Source organism: Lonchura striata, chromosome 2 (genome assembly GCF_046129695.1).
Source record: "Lonchura striata isolate bLonStr1 chromosome 2, bLonStr1.mat, whole genome shotgun sequence".
In the NCBI taxonomy this organism is placed as follows: Eukaryota; Metazoa; Chordata; class Aves; order Passeriformes; family Estrildidae; genus Lonchura; species Lonchura striata.
The window spans coordinates 76,914,410-76,929,307 of NC_134604.1; the positions used below are offsets into that span (position 1 = coordinate 76,914,410).

Consider the following 14,898-nt stretch of genomic DNA (forward strand, 5'->3'; position numbering starts at 1 on the left):
TCCACACTTTGGAGGCACAGGGAGTCTGAAAGCAGGTGAGCATGGTGGTGGCCAAAGCAGAAAAGCAGATGGGTGCTCTGCTGCTCATGTTGGTGAAGAACATGGTGATTTTTCAAGGTGAAAATGCTGCTTTCTAATTGATTAAGAGTCAATGAGTGTACATCTCTTGTCATTAGAGGCAGAAGACTAAATAGGTTTATTTGACACCAGACTCTGAACTCTTCTTCCAAAGGATGAAAGAACTTCCAGCAGCATGGTGCATGGCTGTACAGGGGTGAATTTCACCAAGCAGCCCATGAAGTTCTCCTTAAAAAATTTCACTGAAGGTAGAAGTGCATTATCTCTTTTCATCTTTTGCAAGACCAAAATTTTCAGCTGTCAGACTTTTACTGGTGTATTACCACTACTACGGGATGCTGGGAGTGTACGTGCATGTGTGGTAGACATTTGGAGGTGGGTGGTGTAGGCTGCTGTTCTTGTGGACACCTCACAACATTTATGGTTTGAGCTCCTTCTGTTTAGACCATTTTCTGGTAATTTTTATGATTTCTGGCAAGCTTTAATGGGAGCAGATATTCTACCCCCAAAAATCCAAGTACTTTTAGTTTCTGTATAAAAATCTTCAGTTTAAAATACATTTGTCTATTTTTGTAAGTTCTTAAGTTAAGTGGTCCCATGGGAAGGCGCTGCTTTTCTGTTACCAGCCTTGCAGAGGTGAAGCTGTCTTTAGAGTTGAGCAAAAAAGTTGCTTTAGCACTGTCAGATATCTAATTAATCCCTCAGTAAATAAAGGCATTCTGTAATTAAATAAGCAAGATGTGCAATCAGTTCTAAGACAAAATGCTTTGCATATTAATATATTGTAATCCGGGAGCCCTATGAGGCTTGGTTTTGGATATGAAGTGTTTGTAACAGTTTTAACATTGGGGAGCACACTTCAGGCAAAACAGTGGTGTTTTTTTTTTTTTGGTTTTTTTTTTTGAAAAATTCAGCTGAGTGTGATCTACGGATAAATATTTGAATGTCTGTTTAAAAAGGGGTAATTTTCAGTAGGGAAAACAACAGTTTCAGGATGAGATTGTTGTAAATACATGAAAGGGATTGAAAAGTAACCTTTGGCATTTTAATGGAGCAGCTGCGCTGCTGGGGAACCGCTGTTATTGCCTCGTGGAGTAAAAGTGTTTTTCAGAGGGGGTTCATGGTTTGGAACTTGGTGCTTTCAAGAACCAGTAACGCCGCGCACCAGCTCCCGCTAGTTCATCCGTGGGGTGCTCGGCGCTGTCCGGCCTCCTTGTGTGAAGCACTTGGGGCTACAATGACAGGCGTGACAGCGCGAACAGCGCCAGACACCCATTCCCGACGGGAAGGCGAGGGGAAATGAGGAACTCAGCGGAGCGCCGCTCACCTGGCTGCTCCCCGGCCCGTCCCATTGGCTGCCCGCCGCCCCGCCCCATCCTCTGATTGGCTGCTGCAGCCTCCCGCCGCCGCCCCGCGCGCGGCCGGTCCCGGTCCGGTACCTGGAGGGGAGCGCGGGGCGGCTCCCCCCGCCCCCGCCGTGCCGCCGCGCGCTCCCATTGGCGGCAGGGCCGGCGTGCTGGGCCCGCCCATTGGCTGGCTGGGCGGCCGGCCCGGCCGCGATTGGCCGGCGGGCGGGGGCGGGGCGCGCCCCGCCGGGAGCCGGGCGCTGTGTTTGGGCTGGAGTAGCGGCGGAGCGGGCTCGGGAGCGGAGCTGCGCGGCCGGCGCCGGGCAGCGCGGTCCGGCACGGCGCTCGGCGCCCAGCCCCAGCCTCAGCAGCGGGCGCGGGATGGCCGCCTCGGGCGGAGAGCGGCACGGCGCGCTGGGCTGAGCGGAGCGAGCCGCGGTCGCCCGCCTGCCAGGACCATGCCGTCGGGAAGGGAGCCGTGCGCCCCTCGGCTGCGGGCTCCGAGCTGGGCGGCCGCCCCGGCAGCGGCCGGCAGCGCCTGATCCCGCGCCGCGTTGCCCCCGCGCACCGCCATGGACGAGCGCTTCAACAGGTGGCTGCTGCCGCCGCTGCTGGCGCTGCTCTTCCTGCTCATCGTCTACCAGTACGTGTCGCCCGCCTGCCCCGGCGCCGCCTGCCCCCGCCGCCCGCCGGCCTCCGCCGCCCGCCGCGAGGGGGGCCCGGAGGAGCGGGAGGAGGAGGAGGAGGCGGCGGCGATGCCGCGGCTGGCGGCCAAGTTCCCGTTCGCCCGGGGGGAGTTGTGCCGGCGGGTGCGGTTCGACATGAGGGGCCGCGACGTGATCGTCTTCCTCCACATCCAGAAGACGGGCGGCACCACCTTCGGGAGGCACCTGGTGCGCAACATCCACCTGGAGCAGCCCTGCTACTGCCGGGCCGGGCAGAAGAAGTGCGCCTGCCACCGCCCGGGCGGCGACAAGGACACCTGGCTCTTCTCCCGCTTCTCCACCGGCTGGAGCTGCGGGCTGCACGCCGACTGGACCGAGCTCACCAGCTGCGTGCCCGCCGCCATGGAGCGCCGCGGCTGCGCCGGCAACCGCACCCTCAGGTCAGTGCCTGCTTTCCAGATGCTCCGAATCACAGCCTGCCTTCCCCCGCGCCCTGGCAGCAGGTCCCGCTCCCCGGCCCCTGGGCGGGAATTGTCCGCTGCCGTCCTCAATTAGAAACAAACGGCGGGGCAAGGCTGGTGTTCCGGGGGAGGTTCTGCTGTGGGCTCTTGCCTTCCCGGTGTGTTACCGGTGATGCTTTTTCGCTTTGTCAAATTCGTGCCGATTCCATGCAGCGCGCGCGCAGCTGCCTTTGTTAGCGCGAGAGAAACTCCGCTCGTGCTCCCGCAAGTTTCTCCTGTTTGTCCTTCAGAAACTTGCCTTTAACAAATCACTACGCTTTTCTGCAGCCAGAAGAGTGCCTCTGCAGAATCTGATGGATCGTTGCAGCTGCGGAATGTTGTGACTAGCGGAGTTCGAAGTATCCAGCAGCCCTTAAACTCTCTTTCACCCGTGTTTCGCGTTGGCACATAGGCAGGGTCTGTGCTTCCCGTGCTGTCCTGGCCGCTCGCTCTCCGTGCCCGCTCAAAGTCGGGAGACCATGCGTGGCAGGCTCTGTGCAGGGGACATGGTGCTGGCAAAAATCGCACTGTGAATGTCCCTTTGGTGACCTGATGACAGTGGAAAAGGGAATTCTGTGTGCATGCTCCTCTCTGCATGTTGTAGTGTGGTTTTGTTTGGTCTTGTGAAAGGTCTTCCCTGTTCTATACATGGAATGGTCAGATGGGCAATCTCTCTTGATAAGAGATACCTCTTGGTCATGCATTAAGTTTTAGTCTTTGTTCTGATTTATTCACCGTTCAGTCATTTTATTCAGGCTAGCATTAGAATCTGTCTCTATTTGTTTGATTGATTTTGGACATGTGTATTAAGGAGTTGTGAGTTGAATTCACACTTAAACCTCTGCACTTTAATAGTTGTAACTTCAACTCTGTAAAATATTAAGGGATATATAGGAAGAATACCTTTTTTAAAAGTTATGTAGTTTGACAGCTACCTTATGTTTTTTCATTTCAGTATCCCTCTTGATTTCATGAGTCCACAAACTTTAAATTTTAAGTAGAATCACTTCCACATTGTGGTTTGTATCTTGTCACTTAACATGTATACTCCGTGACATTCATGGGCGCATTTTCACAGGGTTTATTCATCAAGACAATAGTGTTGATTATTGTTGTTGTTGAACAATTTGAAGGTTATTTGATGTGAACATTAAAGGCCCTCCCATGCAGCAAATCTAGTTGCATTTGGAAAGACTGCAATCAGGATAATTTGAATTTATTGTAGATGGTTTTGGACTTGGGCTGTACTTGCAAAATACTGTTAAATTTTTTTTTTTCATAAAATTGTATGAATTCCCTTTAGCTGAATATGAAGTGTATGTATTTGCTGATGGAAGAGAAATGCTATGAATGTCTTCAAGGACAAAATAATTTGGTGGTAGCTGTAGAGCTTTAAGGAGTATTCAAAAAACTTGCAATGTAAAAGGGAGGAGAGGAGTAAGAGTAATACTTGTAAAAATGTCTGAAAATACATAGTCTGCCAGTGAAATCCACTTTTTCTCTCTCATGAAGAATATTAGTGGGTAAACAGTTGAGTGCTAAATTCAGTTGCAAAGATTACAAATGGGCAATAAAATTAGAGTAGTGGCTTCAGTACTATTACAGAAAACCATTCTTGTATTAGGTAAATTTCAAACTTCAAGTTGAACTACACAGCCAGTCGTAGTGGTTATTCAGTTCATAGTTAGTAATTTTACTGAAAAAAGACATGTAGTGATACTTTACTATTACAGGTGAATACTGTTTTCTGAATTTTTTTGGTTACTGATTTTGTTTAACTAGTGGATTATTTAGCTAATGTAAGATTGTACTTCTTGATTTGTCTTTACATAAATGAGGAAAGCGCTGTGAATAATTTATTGCATTGTTCTAACACTCGTTCATTCTTGTGTTATAACCTGTGCTAGGAGACACCTTTACATTTTTCCCTTTGTTTTGTCATTATAACCATGTAGCTTGACTTCTGCTTCTCAAAGAACTCTGAAAGCAATCAAATAACCCTGAAGTATGGATTATCTCTGCTGTGAATGTCTTTGCTCCTGGTGAAATTGGAATCAAGCCCAAGCTACTTTGCTGTACTATTAGAGGCATACATCTAAGTATTTTTTTAATGTCTGAATGGAGAATTGAGGAGACTGAATACCTAAAATAGGCAAGAAACGAGCATACGAGTCTAATGTAAAGCATACTTTTAATATTTTTAAGTATTTTAGACTTTAAGACTTCTGCGTGTATTTGAAACACTAGACTTCCTTGAATAGCTCAACTTTTCTGCCTTCCAGCTGTGGTGTCAGGAAACTGATTAAATACTTGACAATGGATTTTCTTTGAGGCTAGAAGGACAAACTTTTACAGATCTGCTATCAAGGTGTTTGATCTGTGCCATATATTTGATTCAGCGAAGGTGTTCTGTGAATTTCAGATTTTTTGTTTGTTTCTTCACTAGCAGATGTTAATATAACCTGTTCTTTCAGATCCCTATATATGCAGTCTGTCTTCTACTACATGGAGGCAATAAAGGATTTTTAGTGTACGATAGTGAAAATTTGTTTCTTAGAGGGCTAAAAAGAGTGTAAGCTAGATTAAGTCCTACCTTGAAACAGAGATCTTGAGGAGATTTAATGAAGAAACTATAATTAGAATTCATAGGGGAAGGGGCTAGCTGATAAGGAGTGGATGGTCATGGTAAAGGTCCTGGAAGACCTGTGGAGCACAACCTCTCCTCAGTGTTTTTCTTTCATTAACAGCGTGTTTAAATCACGTTAGGGTTTTGAAGAGAATTTGTCTTAGACTTTCCTCTTCCTAATGTTGGAGTTTTGAAGTCTCAGGTTCCAAGACAGAACATGGGGCAAAAACTGATGTGCTCCAGAAATCTGAACTTCTTTAAGCCCAAGTGCCAGCATGGACTTTTGCCTCTGTGGGACTTAATGGTATGGTGTGTCTTGTCCCAGCTTAAGTATGAAAAGTTGGTAACATTAAATGCTACTGTGAAGTTGTTGAACTGTCTCTTTTGTTAGAAAACAAAGTAATTCTTTTGAATGACGTTACTTTTAAAAACAACCAAACCAAGACAAGAACTGTAGACATAATTTCTTCAAACATTTGCATATGTTTTCGTTTTCAGGATGTGATATTTTCTGCTAAAATACCTGTTTTAAGTGTCTACGGAGGCAAGCTATTAGTTTTCCATACTAATGTGTAGCTTTCACCTTTACAAAAGATACCATCTGGATAGTGCTTTTTTTTTAAATGAAAACATTTATTTTTAAAGAAACAGTCTTTTATGTGCTTACATCACCCTCTGTGGAAACCGTTGAAATTGGTGATGCTTGTGTTCAGCTCCACCCCTGGAACCTGGCTTTCCTTCATAGGTGCCAAGAAGCTGACACTGTGGAATCTTAGCCAGCACTGCTTGAGGAAAGAATGGGAAGAGAAATGTTGTGAGATGTCTAACCTGTTATGCCAGGGAAGAGTTGGTGTCAAGTCTGAGTGACATTAGGTTGCCTCTGCAGACAGTGGGGAGAAATAGAATAACACAGGCAGCCCTTTTAATGGTCTCAGACATGTCTGAGACCTGCTGAATTGTCTTCTGGAGGGCCAGTTCTTCCATTCACTGATAACAAGGGAAAGACTAGAGTAGTGAATTGAGACTTTGTGTCTAAAACTAGAGAAGAAGAGTTCCACATCTAATATTGCAGAGAAATTGTCCAAACCGATTGTCTGCCTCTGTTAGGTTACCAGGTACTCCTTGGGGTGTGAGGTAGGGCTTGCTTTGCCTCTCTGCTCTATGGAGGAAGGGTTGAGACAACCTGAGTAGTCCTGATCAAGGCACTTCTTATCCCTTGCTGATAATGCCTGCAGTATAATTAATAATTATTCATTATTGTTTATTTGAAGTTTGATTAAACTAGGAAGGCAATATTTTGAACTACACACTTGAAAGAACACTCTATAGAAAGTTTTGTCTAATTTTCTAATATGAAACAGTGAAATCAGTCAAGTTGTGTAAACCCTGTAAGTTTTATTGTTAATACAGTTTAGTCTCCAAAACTATTGATTTTCATTAATTCACCTCCATTATACTCTTTATTTCCTTGTCCTTTTTGACTTACCATATGTTACATTTTTCTATGGAGGTGTAATTCAGCAGTAAAACCATGAGTCCTGAAATGGGAAAAGTTGCATAGAAAATATTAGTAGAATTCCTTTTCCTTCTTTTGCATTCCTTTATTTGACTATTGTGTGTTTTTGAAGCTCTAGATAAAATAAAAAAATAAGACAGACTCTGATCTTTGCGGGCATGGTAACTGATCATCACAAAAATGTAAGAGTGTTAATTAAAAAATAGGACTATGCTGAAGGTAGTGGAGAGAAGAGAATAAAAAGTCACAAAAATTTAAACTAAAAAAAAGCAAATTCTTAATTGTACCTTAGTATCTTCTACAGAAATGAGTGCTGGAGCCAGTAAATTCTGTATAGTTTTTTAAATAAATGTAAGGAACAAGAAAGGCCAAACAATTTCCTGTGCTCCTGCTAGTGACTGTGGGTTTTTTACTTCCTTACCTGTCTCCAGTGTAATCTGCTCAAGGGTTTCATTGTCCTTAAAATTGAAAAGTGGTGTTGTCTTCCCCAAGTGCCTAGTGTGAATCTTGTTAACTTCAATTTTAAGCCCATTGCATCTCCTGTCTTTTGAGAACCTGAGAACAAATCGATCTCGTTTTCTCTGCAGTAGCCTTCTGGGTACTTTGCTTCTTAGGAAGCCCTCTTTCAAGCTTCCCTGCTTAAATAGTAACCAAATCCAATTCACTCTGTCTTTATTGGAAGAACACAAAGAATGGCCTACTCTTTGGGTTTGTGTCAGTTGTTTTCTTGAAAAGTAGTGTTTCAGTGGGAGTGCAATATTTTGTCTCTTAAGTGTAGTACAAAATGGACCAGAAAAGATTACTTAGCTTATTCTGAAAGTTGTGCTTCCAGTTGCAAACTCCACTGATATTTGCCATTTTGCAGTTGCCTGACATTGACTGTCAACTTGGGATTTAGACATGATTCATTTTATTATAGACTATTATATTTTCCATTGTCTTTTTGTAGGAGCTTTGTGCTCATCCCTTGTGGATTTTGTTCCCCTTCTGTCAATTTCTTTCATTTGCAAAACTGATTTAAGTTTTTTTCCTTCCTAGCTTTTCATCATTGGCACATTTAGTAAAAATGGTTTTGTTTGCAGCATCCAAGTTGTTGATGCAAACATTGAATAGAATGAAATCCCTTAATAATAAATCTTTTGTTTGTTAACTCTCAGAATTACTTTCCAGGGAGTTCTGCCCTTGCCACATCATAATTCTTTTCCTAGACTGTTTTTTTTTTTGGCTTATGGGAGTAATTGGAAATTTTGCCTAAAGTTGTCCTTTTTTTTTTTTTTTAATCATTTTTTTCCTAATGTTCCTATTTTAAGTCAATTGCTGTATTTTAGAGAAAAATTAGACTGTTTTGATCCAGATTGTTGAGATAGTAATGCTGTATTTTTCTTCTATTTGTTTACAGACAACTTGTCTAGAACTTGTGGCAACAACTAGCAACTATCCTTAACTACTTTTGTCCTGTATGTGTCACCTGTGAGTTTTCCCCTGTCAGAATAGCAGACAAATGATTGATGTACCAGAACTTTTCTGCATCAAGGTTGTCACAACCCTGAAAAATCTTTCACCCAAAGACAAGTCTTGACTTCAGACTTTTGAAGATACTGCTATAAATCTCAGCAGGTTGCCTACAAAAAATGAGTAGAAATCATGTTTACTGTTAATTGCCAGAAATGATGAAAGAGTGGTCAGCACTATTTCAAATGGGAACAGTTAGTTCTTATTCATCCATCATTGTAATTTATGGATAACTGGAACAGAGTAAGTTTTGAACCAGTAAGGTGCATGCTATGAAAATGATCACCTGAAATGCAGTTCTAGTTGTCTGGAAGAGAATTTAGTTATTTATCCAGGCAAATTTGCCTTTTTCTGCTATTTCTCTCTGGAAAGTAGGCTGTCTAATATGGTTTTCTTTACAACGCAGCAGCTATTCTCTTTTTTTGTGCAGGAGCCAGGCAGAGAAGTCCTGTGGGAGAAGAAAAGAGTGGAAGTGTCAGGAGCATCCCCTAGGGCTGTACAGTGTTGTAAGACATAGCAGCTGTTTTGACTTTCTCATGTTACAATGCTGTTTAGATTTCTATTGATCAGCTACCTAATTTAGCATCCTCTTGAGAAGGGATTGCTTAAATCCTTAGAGAGCATTAGGGTACATATTGGTTTGAGGCAGAATGGGGAAGGTTACTTTGTGGACGGGAAAAGTTGCTGTGGAACCCCATTACATGGATAGAGATCAGATCTGTAGACCCAGCCATTGGCAAAAATAGAAATAAAATTGTAAAAAAAATCTCTGCCAGCTCAGCTCTGGTGATCACAAAGAAGCTGAATGGAAAGCGTAAAAATCTGGTTGAATTGAATGTTTTCTCCCTTTAGGTGTGTTGACAGTTTTCAATGTCTTAACTTCTAAATAAGCAAGAGTAAAGCTCTTGATTACTTAGAAGTTGAGTAAAGCTCTTACCTACTTAAAAACCTCCCAGATTTTGGTGAAGCTAGGGCAGTGAATTGAGCTTATATATAATGTAAAGCCTCTGCTGCTGTTTGTGCAGAATGAGATCCAATTGGAGCAAGGGGAAATTTGTATTCTTTCATATTTTTAGTATTGCATTCAACTGGCTGCCTATTCTCTGGAAGTATTTATAACCCAATTTTCTATGATGTTGTAATGTTCCCAGTTGCTTCAGAAGGTAACTTTCAGTTCCTTTAAAGCTCTATTATTGCTGAGCAAGGTTTTAAACACTGTGTAGGAGGTTAATTGCATGAATTAAAAGTCTCTTTTGGACAGCCACTAGGTTACAGTTACTCAGCCCTGAAACAACCACTATTTTAAGGGGAAAAACTTAACAGAAGTATTTTGGGATTTTGTTTGAGATGGCATACATCTTCTTTCAGAGAAATTGCTAGAGTAGCAAAATCAGTAACTCTTGAACTACTTATAGTCTCTTACAGGATCAATGCTTGAGATCTCAATATGTCTTGACTGAAAAGGTATAAAATGGCTTCTTGTAATGATAGGATCTATTAGGATTTTGATTCTGTCGTGAAGCTTACACTTAGGTGTACTTCTAAAAAGATTTGGGGTGTGGCCCACAGCTTAAAGTCATTTTAGAAAAAACAGTGTTTAAACTTAATGTCTTAAGCCTCCTTTTTTTTCTTTATTAATTGGTAATTTGTTAGAAAGTGCTATTAGAGCTATTAGTTCTATGTACTAATACACCAATACAGTTATATGTCAGTTGTGAAAGTGACAGGGTCATGCAGGGTGGACTGTGGCTCTGAGTGTTTAAAAACTCAATGGAAATTACAAACATACTGGCATAATAGTGGATGAACTTTGAATGCCATATGAAGAATAATGTTGGGATGGGGAAAGCAATGAGCAGATGCAACTTCAGTTTCCAAAGAACAGAACAAACAATGATATTCCTAATTGACTCGAGAGTATATTTCCTGTTCTGTGAAGCAACTTGATGTTGGTGAGAAGTCTTGCCACATGATGCTCTTTGATACTGGAGGCAAATGGTCCCTTCAGGGGATGTGTGGAGGAGCTGGCATCTCTGAGACCACTTACTTTCTGCAAATAAATTAAATTGAAAATGAGGTCAGTGAAATAAAGCACTTAAAGAAGCACTAATAAAAAAATACAATTTTTTAAATTTCTCATCTATATTATAATTATATCAATGTAAAGAACTTGCTGACTTACAGATTTCCATTTGATTTGTAAGCTGACTTTTGTTTAAGTGCAAATACATTTGTATCTCAGTGTTTGTGTATTTGCATACTTAAAAGTGTCTACTTGCAGTTTTTTACTTTATTTTCACGTATCTTTGCACACAGGCGTTGTCTGAGAATGTGGGGATAGGAGGAATAGCAACTGATGCTGTTTGCTTGAGGAGCTCCTCCAAGGAAGAGAAGAAAGAGGAGAAGCAGTGTGAGCCTTAAGTGACAGTGAAGTCTGGAAGAGAGCAGGAGACAGCAGGGAGCAGAAATAACTGCAGTCTTGCAAGGTCAAGGAAGGATCAAAATGATGCAATCTGAAAATTTGTTTTTTTTCCAATACAAATGGTTTAGGATTTAAAGCTCTCCATATGTTCCTTTCAAGCTTGCTGGAAGTGAAAGATACAGAGGTAATGAAAAATTTCAAGTGTTAGGTAATATGAGCTCCTGTTTTACATGGGTAGTTTATTTTTAAATAAGTGTTGTAATAGGAGCACCAAATAGTAAATTAAGCTTCTTCAGCTCCAGCAGTGTAAATCCCTAACAGATTTGTCAGATGTTGTTTTCATCCTTTAACTATACTTTAATTTTTAGTGATAGGAGTAGGACCATTATTTTCCAAGAAGTTCCCAATGTAAGTGGTGAATAACTTCTATAACTGCAAAACCTTTGTTTTCATGCCAGAAACACCTCTGTCAGGCTAAAGCTAGGTCATTTCTGTTGCTGAATTAACAAGGTTTTGAGGAGAAGAGTAACTTAATGAAATATTTTATATTGTTTTCTACTACAAGTCATTTGGATTTATTATAGAATTGTGTAGGAAGGGACCACTGTCAGTCATGTAGCTCAAAACCCTGCTTAAAATTAGTCTAACTAGTACGGGTTGTTTTAGGCTATGCCCAGAAACTTTGAGTAACTCCAGGGATGGTGGTGCCATAGGATCTCTGAGCAACTTCTTGCAGTGTTTGGCCACCCTCATGGAAAAAAGAGCTTTTTTCTTCAGCTAGCAGAAATATTCCAGAAATGTTCCATTTTCCAAACTGTGTTGGTTTCTTCCTGTCTTACTGCTGTGTGCATCTAAAAAGAGTCAAGTTGTGACTTTTCAATTTACTCCCAAATGAAAATTGAATAGAGTAATGAGGTCTGGTTGCTGCCTTGTTCCCAGACAGAACAAGCCTCACTTGGCAACTCTTTATGTGTGTTGTGTCCCAGCCCCTTCATCATCTTGGTGGCTCTCTGCTGACAGCTCCCAATGTACCAAGGTCTACCTTTTATTGGTGAGCTCAAAATCAGACACCTCAATCCAGGTGCTGTCTTACCAGTGCTGACAGGTGGCATGAGGGGAAGTCACTTGCCCCAGCCTGCTTAGTCGCTCCTGCCAGCAGAGTTTGATACTTGGTTAGCCTGCTTCACTTTCCAAGGGTACATTTTGGTGGCTGTTATTCAACTGTGTCCACCAGGAGCCCCAGATCTACTGCAGAGCTGTATTGCATGCCCAGCCTGTCTTTGTGGTGTTACTTCACCACAGGAGTGAGTTTTTTCTTTTACATAGAATCATGGAATCATAAAGTGGTTTGGGTTGGAAGGGATATCAGAGATCATCTGGCTCCAATCTGCTTGCCATGGTCAGGGACACCTTCCACTAGAGCAGGTTGTTCAAAGCCCTGTCCAATCTGGCCACGAAAACTTTCAGAGGTAGTCCACTGAGCTTCTCAGTCCTACCACTCTTACAGTAAATCACTTACCATGGTGGATCTTCATGAGTTTCCCATCAACACAGTTCTCCAGCGTGGGGTTACCCCTGAACCTGCTGACTGGTAGACTCTGACCTGGTAGTCTCTGTCCTACCATCCAGGTCATTAATAGGAAGTTTTAAACACCATTGGCATCACTGCCAGTTCTTGAGTGACACTGCAAGTTATCAGCCACCAGTTGGATTTTATATAGTACCCATGTCTCCCCAGCATGCCTCAAATAACACAGTGGGAGACCATGGCAAAGTCCTTGCTGGTGTCAATGCAAACAGCATCCACTGCTCCCAGAGAGTTTGCTCAATCACCTTTCCAGTGTTGGAGATGAGACTCACCAGCCTGTAGTTCCTTGAATCCTTCTTGAAGCTATGTGTACAGTTTGGTTTTTTTGTTATGGAAATTGTGAAGAAAGATTACAGCGGAGAAGATGCTGCAACATGAAAAGGTGTTGAAGTAAGTATTTTAACTGTTCCTTGTTCCTCAATTTGAGAATTCCTGGAACAGGCTCAGAAGCTGAATTTATTAAATAAATGAAATATATATGCGACAATTTTTTTTTCACAGTGGACATTGCATTAATTTGTTGGAAGAAACAATTTACTACAGCAATAACTTTTTAAATGGGCTGTGATGCTTCTGTGACATCCAGTGGAAAGTTGGCATTGTACATGTATTATAAAAAATATGTTTCTTTGTACGTTTCTTGTAAGGATGGGATGGTATGTTTCTCTGGTGACTGGGTGGATACATTTTTTCTTATTAAATTAGAACTTTAGTAGGTAAATTAGAACTTTAGTAGGTAAATTAGAACCTGAGTAGCAGTTCAGTAAGTAAGAGGCAGTCACATATTTGTCTTAAATTTTTTTCTATTTCAGGGTATGTTGAGTCAACCATTTCTTCAAATTATTTTTATCCATAAAGCTAACATTTTTATAGTTTCCATATTCATATTGCAGATGGTGTTCTTCAGAGCTCTAACTTCCATCTACAGTGCTAATGTTATTAAACTGTTCACAGTTAAGTGATAGTGTAAAACTTTCTCATGTATTAACATGAAGTAACTTCCCAGAGTTTGTAATGAAAGAACATAACTGTTTTGCCTTTTATCTCCTGAATTATTGGATTGAACTCTCAATATATTATATACAAAAATATTTTATCATATATTATTATATTTTATATTTTATTATATTACATTTTATGTAGTGTATCTTATATACAATAAGATTTTATTGTTCAAGTTTCAAAGCTTCTGTAGGCAACTACAGAATCCAGAAAAAAAAAACAGCAAATACATAGGCAAAGAACTTTGCATTTATTTAAAGTGCATTATAAAGGCTTTACAGTGCCAAGCAGAAAAGATTCAGAAGATGTGATCTCAAATAATTAGTTCCTGTGTGCATCTTTATTTTTTAATGTTTAACACTTTACTTACATTAAGTAAAGGTTTAAGACAGACTTGTGTCACAAGCTTCAGCTCAGTTATGTTAAAGCGGTCATGCCTTTTTGTCAGGCTTTTAAAGCCTGAAAACACCCATTGGAATTATTTCCTCCAAACTGAGAATTTAGTTGCCTAAATGAAAGGAGTAACTGAAATTACTTTTCCTAAACATGTTTCCTTCTTCAGCAAAGTCTTTGTTTTGCTCTCCAGAACCACCTAAATGTATGTTGAATTTTGCAGCACTGCCTCTGACTTGTGCAGATTACTTTTTATCAGGCTATACCTCTTTCCATTTTGATTAAATTGCCAGATACCTGACAATGGGATAAAGAATCCCACTGTGATATGGGTCAGTACCAGCCATCTAAATGGCTGCTGGGCCTTGCAGTAGAGTAATAGGAAAACTGATGGACTGCATCTGACTCACAGGTTGACTGGGAAGCTTAAGTGTGGCCACACAGAGCTGTGGCTTTGATTAGGAGAGTAGTGAGGATGCTGGAAGTTTTATCATTCTTGTTTCATGCTCTACTTGTATTCCCAAATATTATCAGGCAGTGTCAATGAAAATATTAAACATAAACCCAAACAAAATACAAAAAAGGGTGAATTGGGAAGTCTGCATTAGCAAGAGAGTTGTTGGAGTTGCATGGATATTTTAAGCCAAATTGCAAGTTGTGTATCCTTTCAGGAGGTAAATTTATATATATACCTAAAGGATTTACCCATTGTACTGTATATATGGATAGCAGAAGAGCTTAAAAGAACATGGAGAATGTGAAAGATTTATTTTTCACTATCACTTTTTAATCTTTTTTTTCCTGTAAGGATACCTACTACTTCTTGTATTATTCAGGTCACATTCTACATTTCTGATTTACCTTCTTGGCAGCCTGATGTTGCTCACTCTCCCACACTGCTGTCCTTTCTATCTTGCCAGCTCTTTTGCCTTTATGTTTTTCTTGTGTGGCCCACATCCCCTTTGCATTTGTACTTGCTTGCTGTGCATACAGAATGAGCTGGTTGGAGTAGTGCTCCTCTCTGCTCAGTGTGTTCAGCACATTGCAGACTTGAATCAGCTCTTGCGCTTGTCTGCCCGGTCGAAGTTCAGAGTCTTTTAGCTGTTTGGCTTTGCAAGAGCTATGAGAATTGACCAGTTTAATCTATCCTAAATTCTTTCTTTTATTGTTCCCTCTTTTCCTAGCAGTACAGAGAAACAAATAAGAAAAATAACTGTCTTTTCCTCCTACCTGAAAAGCCAGGAGATTGA

The 14,898-nt window shown here is 41.4% G+C and overlaps 1 protein-coding gene across 1 annotated transcript in view; it reads left to right on the forward strand.

Moving 5' to 3' along the window:
• The first annotated feature begins 1,881 nt into the window (after positions 1 to 1,881).
• Positions 1,882 to 14,898, forward strand: part of HS6ST3 (heparan sulfate 6-O-sulfotransferase 3) — a 271,228-nt gene continuing 258,211 nt past the window's right edge. The window contains exon 1 of the mRNA XM_021530300.3: positions 1,882 to 2,529. Coding sequence (XP_021385975.1) covers positions 1,997 to 2,529 — 533 coding nt within the window. The 5' untranslated portion in view covers positions 1,882 to 1,996. The remainder of the gene's footprint in view (positions 2,530 to 14,898) is intronic.